Source organism: Protobothrops mucrosquamatus, unplaced genomic scaffold (genome assembly GCF_001527695.2).
Source record: "Protobothrops mucrosquamatus isolate PMUCROS unplaced genomic scaffold, P.Mucros_1.0 scaffold2159, whole genome shotgun sequence".
NCBI classification, from domain to species: domain Eukaryota; kingdom Metazoa; phylum Chordata; class Lepidosauria; order Squamata; family Viperidae; genus Protobothrops; species Protobothrops mucrosquamatus.
In genome coordinates, this window is record NW_015388255.1 from 76,432 (window position 1) to 88,260 (window position 11,829).

The following is an 11,829-nucleotide window of genomic DNA, read 5'->3' on the forward strand; positions in this document are numbered from 1 at the left end:
CAGTAGTCCAGGCGGGAGGTGACAAGAGCATGGGTAACTGTGCGCAAGGCATCCCGGTCCAGAAAAGGCCGCAACTGGTGAACCAGGCGAACCCGGTAAAACGCCCCCCTGGCCACAGCCGTCAACTGGTCTTCCAGTGTCAGCCGTGGATCCAGGAGGACACCCAGATTGCGTACCCTCTCTGAGGGAGCCAAAGTTTTGCCCCCTATAGTCAGCGACGGAGTCAACTGACTATACCTGGGAGCCGGCAGCCACAGCCACTCAGTCTTGGAAGGGTTGAGCCTGAGTCTGTTTCTCCCCATCCAGAGACATTGGGCAACCAATGAACCTTTTCGTCCAAGAATAGAGAAGAATTTGATACTCATGGGCCAAATTTATTTAGCGTAGTTTTGGGGACGCTTGAAGACTGACATTAGTAGAATGGTGAGCTAATACTTTCACAGATTGCATTTTTAGGAAGTTCCTCAACCTTGCCATGGATTAGACTCATTATGCCAAACGTGCCATTTTTCTTTGACATCCTCCCTACCCAAAAAAAACCCCATTTACATTCAGCAGTTTGCCAACAATTTCAATAGTGTGAGTTGTTGTGACATGAAAGGATGGGCACTGCACGTGTCTTACCTAAGCCACTTTGAACTTTTCTCCAAGCCATGGTTTTAAAAAAATCATATGGTCACCACGATGTAAAAAAGATGCTGAGACTCTAGAAAGAGTACAGAGAAGAGTAACAAAGATGATTAGGGGACTGGAGGCTAAAACATAAGGAACGGTTGCTGGAATTGGGTATGTCTAGTTTAACGGAGAGAAGGACGAGGGGGGACATGATAGCAGTGTTCCAATATCTCAGGGACTGCCACAAAGAAGAGGGAGTCAAGCTATTCTCCAAGGTGCCTGAAGGCAGGACGAGAAGCAACGGATGGAAACTAATCAAGGAGAGAAGCAACCTAGAACTAAGGAGAATCTTCCTGACAGTGAGAACAATTAACCAATGGAACAACCTGCCTCCAGAAGCGGTGAATGCTCCAACACTGGAAGTTTTTAAGACGAGACTGGACAGCCATTTGTCTGAAATGGTATAGGGTTCCTGCCTGAGCAGGGGGTTGGACTAGATGACTTCCAAGGTCCCTTCCAACTTTATTATTATTATTGTTGTTGTTGTTGTTGTTATTATTATTATTATTATTAGCTGCACAGCCAGATACAAGGGGCCCTTGGTGTCAAAGGCACTGAATGATCAGGTCTAATACAGAAGGGAGAAATTGCCCTCAGAACAGAGCAGGCTGCTTCTTGCTGCATTCTCTCCAAAAGGTTCTATTAAAGTTCTCCTTTTGTTCCAGACATGTCAGACCAGGAGGAGGCTTTGTCCCCAATTTCCAACTCTTTCAAAAAGGTGATGTAAATGGGGAGAACGAGCAGAGAATTTACACCTTTCTGAAGGTTTGTATTGGTTGCACTGTTTCACAGATGACAGGAAATAAGATTTGCAGAATATTAGGGACAAACATCTAATGCCTCAATCTTAAAATTTCACCTACTTATGCAATGTTCCTGCAGGCACATTGGAGCGGGGGTTAGAATTTTCCCAATATTTTTATTTATTTCTTCTGAAAATTTTCCTTTGGAGCGATGGAAAATCTTCTGAGTGTTGTGGTACTGGAGAGCTGCAAAAAATCAGCAAAAATGACCTTTCTCCCTTGTGTTAATTGGAAGCCTCGGTGCAGCAGAAAATGTTATTCATGACAGAGCAAGGTAGAATCCAAAATATAACATGTTATTTATGCAAACCAAAACCAAGATAGAATTGCTTAGAAAGTGAGGGATAACTGGATTTTAAGGATCATTCCACAACACTACAGCAAATCAGCTTGGAATAGAATATATAACTTCATCATAAGTGGTCGTTGGTGCTCTCTGAGCTTGGTTGTTTTCTTGCAGATGTTTCATTACCCAAACTAGGTAACATCTCTGATGATGTTGCCTAGTTTAGGTAATGAAATGTCTGCAAGAAAACAACCAAGCTCAGAGAGCATCAAGGCCTCCTCATTTCAACCCTGAGCTACAATTATTCTCCTATATTGGTAACTTCATAATAGACATTGACTATAAGCCTCTTAGAAGATTCAAATGTCATTGGAATAAAGTATGCTTTCTTGTAGATTTTGTTCCCAGTTTCCTAAATTTCTCTCTCTCTCCATGCTACCCATCCCACGGCCATTAGATTAAAGATGAAAAAAAAGTTACAATTCTAATTCTAGAAACACTAACAAAATATAAACTTTTTTTTCCTGGTAGAACTCCTGTCCACCAGTTGTGGAAAATTTTGGTGACCCTGCAAAACTCTTCTGGTCACCTTTGAAGACCCATGACATTAAGTGGAACTTTGAGAAATTTTTGGTGAATCCTCAAGGAAAGCCCGTGATGAGGTGGTTTCAACGGACAAATGTTTCCAGTGTAAAGAATGATATTATAAGATACATGAGGAAAAACGGATAGACTCCGTACGAATGAAAATGGATTTAGGGAGGGGAGGCAGGCTGCAGACATATCCAGACATATTCATTTTCTTCTGTCAAACCACCAAACATCCAAATTTCCTTTATTCAGAGCTAAAATAAGGTTAAGACAGAATTAACCTTACAGGGTGCCAATTTACATGCTAATATTGCTAAAGATCCATATCAAAATTCTTAATCTTAACTAACATGTTTTCAAGCATAACTTTATAAAAGCATGTCGATCTCAGTTTACTCAACGATACCTTTAATTTCCATGGGGTGGAACCAGCATGTATTGAAAAACCATTTTAGTAACTTCTGATCCTGCTTTAAACATGTTACTTGAGCATGAGTAAAAAAAACCAAGATAATCTTTGGGTTTTGCATCTCTAGTATATTATGGTACTAAAGAAAAGTGAAGACTATTCCTCACTTTTACTATTAACATATTGATGCAGAATATACTGTACAAATTTTAAAAGCAACAAAATTAAGAATTCTTTTTTAAAGTACAAGCTATACATTGGCCCATTGCGGGTCACAGTATTAAAGTCAATCTAGTTTATTTTTAGCAATTTAAACTCATTTCTAACATTGGATGAACATTAAGTACTATGTTCATTAAGGGTGTCCCACTTAATTTTGTTGTTTTAAATTGCTATGTTATTTTGATTTTAGCAAAAAAAAAATTAATCAGACCTCAGGCACATAACCAAGAGTCTCCTATGGCACCTTAAAGGCTGCAGATTTGTAAGTCTTTGTCTGTTAAGAGACAGAAATTGCATCCATAGTGCACCCTTTGAGCCCTTTCTAGGATCCTTACTAACCATTTGGGTTACACACAGTTCTACTGAAAATAAGCTGAGCCCTCTAATGTACAGTAGATGGAATTAATACTTTTGGCATCTCTGGATAAAGTTACAGTTTACCTCCCCTTCCTCAAAATGTAGACTAGAGAGCCTCATCTAGAGAATTTATGGACTGGAATTTCTCAAACCGACTCTCTTTCTGACAGTGGAGGAAAGATGGGACAAAGGATTTCGAGGCAAGGAAAATGCATCCGAATGACGGTTAGGTCTGAAAGCTCCTTACGAGTGGGACCTGGCCTAAGACTGCAAGGCAGTGGAGTAGTTCTTTAGTGCATTCGGCTACTTCACTACAATCTTTGCAGAGATGTATTTCTTCCTTTTAGTCCCAAGATCCCAGCCTAACCTCCACCACACCTTCTAAGAACACTGTCTAATAAAAACAGCAAATTCTCAATGCACTTCTGTTGTGAGAGACTCTCTTTCAATACAGACCAAAACTCCATTTGACTACTTTCATCATGCAACCGCTTTCGTATTATGAAAGAACCAAGATTTTAAGTTTGAACATATCAGATATATCACATTGCTTCTTGGAAAGGCCATGTATGCACAGTTATGCACCAACTTTCACACAGATATATAAGCTATATAGGTGGCAGAAGCTGAAAAACACTGCTATACATGGGCCGCAGGACTCTGGATGCCCACCAAATGACGTCAAAAATGTAATTGTCAGCTGCATTTTTTTCCCTGCCTTCCAGAGGTTTTTGTGTGTGTGTGTGTGTGTTTTCTGATAGCTCAGATCTGTTATCACTCATATTTGCAGGGTTGCATAGAGCAGGGCTTTTCAACCTTTTCACCCATTGTACCACTTTTAGGATATGGCAATATCCGAGTACCACCAGTCGCCTAGCAAGGTGTCAAAAACTTGATGACCCAAAAAAAAGAAAGAAAAAAGTGATAAAGTACAGGTAGTCCTCGACTTACAACAGTTCGCTTAGTGACTGTTCGAAGTTACAATGGTACTGAAAAAAGTGCCCCCAAGCCACAGCCAAGCAAGACACCTGCCTGCCCACCCGGTGGCGCTCTTCCTCCTGTCTGAGGTTTTTATTGTGAGAATTTCTGTTGAGGATTGGCAGCGGGGGTGGGGTGGGGGGTGTTTGGTTTTTATTCCCCCCATCTGCTGGGTGGTTGCAGCAGGTTTTGGTCACTTCACATGACCCTGGGACACTGTGACCGTCATAAATATGATTCAGTTGCCAAGCATCCGAATGTAAATCACAAGACCCTGGAGATGCTGCAACATTCCAGCTGATCGGCACTTCTTCTGGGCTCAGCAGAAGCACCAGGATCAGCACTGAGCTCCAGCTGGAGCCTGGCGCTGATCCTGGTGCTTCCGCTGAGCCCTGACAGCCCTGCAGCTCCAGCCATCTCTTGCTCAGGCTTGTGCGGTGCTGCCACCGGTTCAGCTCACTCCCCTCCCCCGCTACCACTTTTCTAGGATGGTCGCGTACCACCTGCCAGGTGCCAATGTACCACAGGTGGTACCCGTACCACTGGTTGAAAAGCCTTGGCATAAGATTTCTAGGTTTATAGCTCACAATGTTGGAGCCAGGATGCCATGCACCAAAAGCACATACGTGATAGACACACTATAATATGCTAAATATACTCTCCATGATTTCAAGCATGAATTTGCAAGGGTAGGAAGGGCAGCAATGCTTTCCCCTGGATTTATTCTCATAATATCCAGATTCAAAGAGAAGAAAAGATGCAGCCCTTTGTGAACACTTTTTTCCGCCTTTACCAACATTGCTGTTTGGGGACATACCACATACCTCTGTTTCCTTTCGTAGGAATCTGAAAGGCAGGCAATAAAAACAAGCACATTACAAAGACGTATTTCGTAAGAGAGCAAAACTCAGATACAGAACTCCAGGCGCAGCCCAGGAAAACTTGTATTTTATTAAACTGAACATAGTTAGGATAATTTTGCACAATTTTTCAAAAGCTTTTTTGAAACCAGAATATAGCTAGTAAAATATTGGCCTGCATAAATACAGTGGCAGCTTATACTTAGAACTTCTCAAAATGTTTCGTTAAGAGGTCTCCACTTAGAGACTGTAGACGGACCAAACATCTTATTATATCACTTCTTTCACATCTTCCTACAAGTTATTCTATAATAATTGAAAGATCTATGACAGACAGTAAACTCAGTGAAAATGGTGTTGTTGTTTTTTTAAAAAAAGAGGTTTTGCAGGTTCTTCAAACACTGCCTTTTTCTTTGCGCTGTGAACATTCTGAAATTATTTTTCCTTTTCTTTATTTGATAAAGAAAAAGAAACTCAATTATTTCTCAATTACGTCCTTACTGGTGAACGTGAATCCGATTTTCAAATGAGCATAGACATTCCCTGTTTTACAGGAGCATGTAACAAGCAATTTAGGTCACTTCCAGTGCTACACACTTTGAAAAATGCTTGGCTGGTTCAGCATTTTATAACATTGCTCCAAGGGATCAGTAATCTGTTTGAGAAAAAAAAAGAGACATTTTTTCATATCTGTCGTGGGAAGGCCAAAGATATCCTTTTGCCAACGAAAGGAAATCAGGACAGAATTGTTATATCAGGAAACAAATCTATCTAGTCCACCAGTTAGGTTCAATAGTAACTAGGAATGGGATGAAACAGAAGCAGGAAAGTGAAATCTGGAGTCTTTTTCCCACTGAGCAGTTTAAATAAACAGATATAATTCTACTAAGCAACATGCATGCGATGATGAACTGGTATATTATTCCAACTAATAGGGAGCAAAAAAGGCTGCCATATTTTACAGGGTAAGGTAGAGGGGTAATTAAAACAGTATTAGACAGTTTTCAACTCAAATTGACATTCACTGGGGTTAAAACATTTATTGACAACTACAAGTTTTAATGTGCATGTGAATATATATATATATATTCAGTGTATATTTCAGTGTAGGAAAAGTATCTTTCATTTTTATTCCTATACATTATTTCTTTGTCCTTGGGCAACTACTGAATCCTGAACTTATACAGGCATTAATTACTAGTAAAGGACCGCTGTCCTGCCCAAAGCCTGCTTCCTCTACCAGTAAATGCAAAATTGCCACATCCTAGATATACAGCTGCCCGACTGTAAGAGAATCAGCTAAACATAGGTCCTGTTAATCCAGAATTCCTAGTCTTCATTGCTGGGGCTTGACAGTTGTTCTCTTGCAGCTGAATCCTTGAATGCAGCAGAGAAAATCCTGCTTATTATCTCAAGCATCCAAGTGGTGTGGAACTTTTTTATGCACAAATAAATGTGACCAATATCCCAGAAGTAAAGGAGTTGAGCTGGATTAACACATGAAGGCTGTCTTGCTTCTGCAGCTTACACATATCACCACAAAGTTAAACGGGTCTTTGAGCTTTAGGTAACCCGAGACCTGTAGGGTCTGAAAAGCAAACATATGTATTAAAATAGTTTTCAAATCTTATACAGGTAATCCTCGACTTACGACAATTCATTTAGTGACCGTTCAAAGTTACAATGGCACTGAATAAAGTGACCTATGACCATTTTTCACAATTATGGCCTTGGCATCCTCCCCATGATCGCGTGATCAAAATTCAGATCCTTGGCAACTGCTTCATTTATGACGGTCGCAGTGTCCCGGGGTCATGTGATCACTTTTGCAATCTTCTGACAAGCAAAGTCAATGGGGAAACCAGATTCGCTTAACAACAGTGATTCACTTAACAACTGTGGCAAGAAATGTCATAAAATGGGGCAAAACTCATTTAACAAATGCCTACTTAACAATAGAAATTTTGGGCTCAACTGTGGCCAAGGACTACCTGTTGAGGACTAGCTATGTTACCAAGACCCTAATTCTCCTAGCCAAGACTTGCTAACTTGCACAGCATTCCAGGTGAAATGGATCCTCACCAGTATTAAGCACTCTCATTTCCAAAGCCAGCTTTGGAATTCAAATGTCCTGACTGATATACAATAATTGACATTCAGAAAATTTTGAAGGCCTTTGTGTGTATGTGAAAGCAAACATGAAAGAATTCACTGTCACTGCAGAAGAGCAGAAAAGTATATACTCAGAATTGCAAGCTATGACTCTCCTCTCTCCAGATTTAAACACCCAACCAAACTAGAATGCATTAGGAGCACCCTGAGATCAAATCAAGGAAATATCAGAAAGACAGATTGATAATGATCTCGTTTAACGGAGTCACGAAGACTCTCCAAATGATTCACAAATCATGGTCATGCCAAAATTTCCCATGTGAATCAATTAACAAGCAAATTGATCCTAAAAATGAGAGCTAGGAACAGCAGTACTGAAAAAGATATTCTAGTTATGTCCTGAAAGAATTAGAAAGCTCTTACCAGATTCCTTGGGAAACTGTTTCACTCCATCCCCTCCTTGTGTGTTCTGATTGTGTGCTATAACACATGGTGGGTACCAGGTATAATCTGGCTATAAGAAACAAAGAAAAATAAAAAATGCAATACAATACTATAGAGTAGGTGTGTGTACAGGTAGTCCTCACTTAATGACTAGCAACCTTTCGAAGTTACAACAGAACTTCACAGAGCTACTTATGATCCATTTTTGAAGTTCTGATAGTCCCAACCCCCTTCCCTTCCCCATGGTTATATGATTACATTTTTGGCGCTTAGCAACTGGCTCAAGTTTACAGCTGTTTTCAGCATCCCACAGTCATGATCATAATTTTCATAGGGTTTTGCTGGTTTCTGATGTTTACTTTACTGATTTCTAGTGTTTATTTTACTGGTTTCTGGTGTTTACTTTGCTGGTTTCTGGTGTTTCCTTTCTGGTGCTTTGGGGGGGGGGCGGAAGCGCCAATTGTTTAAAATGGGTTCGCTTTATGACCACAACATTTTCTCAACGACTGCTATAAAAATGACCAGTTATAAAGTCATAAAATCAGGTACAGTCATGTGGTGACCCATTTAATGACTGTCATGACTTACAACTCTACTTCCAGGCCATAAGTTGACAACTAGCTGTAATACGTTTCAATTTGAATTTTTCAAGTTCAACCCCCCACTGCACAACGTCCCACTGTCCTTTTGAGCATGATTTCAAGCATGAAAAACATTCATTTCACATATGAAATTGGCTGTCTATGGAGATTCTGAGTCATCCAGGTCATGGTTGTCCCAAAGGTGCTTTTTCAGGAGGCAACTGGACTTTCTTGTTTTTTCTTTGGAGACGTTTCTCTTCTCATCCAAGAAGCTTCTTCAGCTCTGACTGGATGGTGGGGAATGGAAGGATTTATATTCCTTGCAGACAGCTGATCATTTGCATTCTTTTAGAGAGTCGTTGAATCTCCATAGTCATTTAGCTATGAGCTTTGGGATGAACACCCTTCAAATGGTGCAGGAGTATGGATGGATTTCCAGAAAAATTGCAGACTACAGGAACCATTTGAGCTTCAGTTTGAGATGCAAATAAGACAGACTCATCCCCAACAGCCTGCACCTGTGTTCAACAGTGAAGAGACCCTGGGCAGAAAACATCCTGCAGCCACACACATTTGCACTATTCAGGTGACCCTGAGGACACAGACAAACCTACAAGTGGCCTCAATGACTCTCTAAAAGAATGCAAATGGCCAGTTGTCTGCAAGGAATATAAATCCTTCCATTCCCCATCATACAATCAGAGCTGAAGATGCTTCTTGGATGAGAAGCCAACCATTTTCAAAGAAAAATAAGAAAGTCCAGTTGCCTCTTGAAAAAAGCACCTTTGTGAAATTCGCTGTCAGTCAGCAAAAATGGACAAATACAGTAGTGGCCGAAATTGTGGAAACCTTTTGGGAAAAGGGTATAGTAGAAATGCCACCTTTGGTTAAGTTTCCACCAATTTTTCTTCTAATTTCTTTACAACTGTAGCCTTGTTCACTTAATAATACTATTTTACATCGCTTTCTGGGCAACCAGTCAACTCTTTGCACCATTACTTTATTTTATTATGTTTTACAAGCTCACTAAATGAAAGAAAAAAAAAACCCAACCAACTTAACAGTGATCACATAACACACTGACAAATGTCTTTCTCTCAGCTTCAATGCATGACATCAATAACTGAATCCTACTGTGATGTGATTGGCTCATTGCCAAAACAAGATGGCACCTGATTGGCTCTCTAAACACTCATGCTCATTGGCTACAATCAGATGAAGGAAAGCTACCTGATATCAGCCTAAGCAAGTTGTGCTTCCTTTTTCTGGTTATTTGGCTATAACATTTCATAGAATACAGTAGAGATAATTGAACAAACAATGTTGCATTACATTCTTGATTAAATTATCTTTCCATTGATATATAATTTTATGGTACTACTCCCCCCCAAAAAGTGGTGTTATTAGCCATCAAACCTCAAAAATACACTTTTCCCAAAAGGTTCCCACAATTTTGGCCACTGCTGCATGTACCTCAGACAATTGCTTTATGCTTAAAGATGGGGCATTTTAAACCAGAAAAAGAGCATTTCAATCTCATAACAATTTGAACTGGAGCTTCCCAGCTGTATATTTTCTACTAGAAACTTCACAGTTCTTCATAAGGAATAGCAGCAAATAGAAGGAAGCATCAGTTGTTGAATAAGAAAGTTTACATTCTTGTGTTTCCTCTACACAAATTTTGGCAGAGAACCTGAGAATTCCAATTCTATATTTTTGGATAGAAGAAAATGGCTGGCAATTGCATGCTGTTCTTATTGCTTCTAGTTCTTTACTCTGATATTTCACATTTTGTTAACTCACAGGTGGGAAACGATGATAGTTCTGAATTGGAGGATGCTCATTTGCCACTGCTGGGGGTGGGTAGCGGATCTGCTGCCAGTCCTCAAAACCATGATAAGCATGTGGTTGGACTGGAGGAGAGCACTGAAACTGGTACATGGGGCAGATTGGGGTAATTTGTCCTGGCTGTAGTTCGGGATGCAGTCTGTCACCCGAATGCTGCAAGAGAGAAAGCAGAAAGTTGAAAATGAAGGACCTTTGTGGAAATCCTAGTTTATAAAAGTTAATGATTTATCAACCTAATCAACCTAATTGTTTTGGCTTGGCCTGTGGCTTTTTATCCCTTTTTAAAAGCAACTAAAGAAACATTATTTCCCCTTGTGCAATCTATTCCTAGGATAAGGAAAACAAAATAAAATAGGCAGCGTATAAATATGCACACCCTTCTATTGACAGATGATAGACAGACAGATATTGAGAGGTGGGGGGGGGGGAAGAGTTCTCTCACAATGCCATAGGACAAAAACAAGACAAGAAAAACAAATTAGACCTGATCTTGGCTGTAATTTAAATCGCACAACCTTAGTATATAAAACAAACATTCAAGAACTTTTTAAATCAGGACACTCTCCAAATGTGTGGACTTCAAATCCTAGAATTTTCGCAATGGCCAGAGAAACTGGACAATTCTGAAAACTGAGGTTCACATTTCTGTGGACAAGTTAGGGAAGGTGTCTTTAGATCAGCCTAGACTGACTTCAGATATGATTTTACTAAAATGCAGTATGCAGAACTGACAGACCATTCCTAACATGAATTGGCTATAAGGAAGTTATCAAAATGTACAAAAACAAATTAAATCTGAGCCACATGTTGAAGTTAATCTCCCAATCTTCTTTCTAGTGCCAAAAATCAAGCAACTATGCCATATATTCAGTATTGGGAAGCCATAATAGTAAGCCAACTGGAATTTGCATTTCCATAGTACAGTATTCCATACCTGCTTGTGCTGTTTAAGCAGTTTCTTAAACTTATCCTTTTCTTCCTTCTCTTTGTGGTAGTCTTCTTTAACAATTCGCAGCTGTTGTGAAAAAGAGCACAAATGGAAAAAAAGAATATAGACTTCCATATGCATTACATTCTAGTATTGAGAACAAGCAGACCAATAGACATATTCTACTCAAATCTACAGTTTAGCCAAACTAGATTCTGGATGCCCATTGTGGATCATTAACTCAATGACAGAGTTATTTTTATTCTATAGCTTTTGGAAGATAGGGAGAATATTTTCATAGGGAGCAAGTAAAGTTGGATGGTAACCAAAGAGACAAAACCAGTATAAGAACACATGAAACTATACTGGGCACTGAGAAAAAGAATCATTCAATGACTACAAAGTCCTATGGATTCAACTGCTTTACAACTTAAGTATTTAAACACCTTTATCTCTACTCACTGACCTGTCTTCTTTAATTCCATTATTATTATTATTATTATTATTAATTTAATTTATATACCGCCCTTCTCCCACAGGACTCAGGGCGGTGCACAGCGTATTAAAAACAGTACAAATACAAAGCATAAAAAATACAAACCCCTGTAAAACCAGATTAAAAAACCGAATATTAGAAGCTGTGTCTCTATTTAAAATTATTTTTAAAATCACCCTAAATAAAATCCTCCCTAGGTCAGGCCCGCTTGCTGGAAAAGCCATGTCTTGAGGGCACGG

At 39.6% G+C, this 11,829-nt stretch overlaps 2 protein-coding genes across 2 annotated transcripts in view; one reads left to right on the plus strand and one right to left on the minus strand.

Annotated features, from left to right (window-relative positions):
* The window catches only part of GPX3 (glutathione peroxidase 3), a 13,135-nt gene extending 9,370 nt beyond the window's left edge, over nt 1-3,765 (plus strand). The window contains exons 5-6 of the mRNA XM_015824209.2: nt 1,341-1,440; nt 2,296-3,765. Coding sequence (XP_015679695.1) covers nt 1,341-1,440; nt 2,296-2,496 — 301 coding nt within the window. The 3' untranslated portion in view covers nt 2,497-3,765. The remainder of the gene's footprint in view (nt 1-1,340; nt 1,441-2,295) is intronic.
* Nucleotides 3,766-5,241: 1,476 nt separating this feature from the next.
* Nucleotides 5,242-11,829, minus strand: part of TNIP1 (TNFAIP3 interacting protein 1) — a 71,629-nt gene continuing 65,041 nt past the window's right edge. Inside the window, exons 15-18 of the mRNA XM_015824210.1 lie at nt 11,101-11,181; nt 10,122-10,319; nt 7,717-7,807; nt 5,242-6,769 (exon numbers count right to left, since the gene is read on the minus strand). Of these exons, the coding sequence (XP_015679696.1) occupies nt 6,726-6,769; nt 7,717-7,807; nt 10,122-10,319; nt 11,101-11,181 (414 nt within the window). The 3' untranslated portion in view covers nt 5,242-6,725. The remainder of the gene's footprint in view (nt 6,770-7,716; nt 7,808-10,121; nt 10,320-11,100; nt 11,182-11,829) is intronic.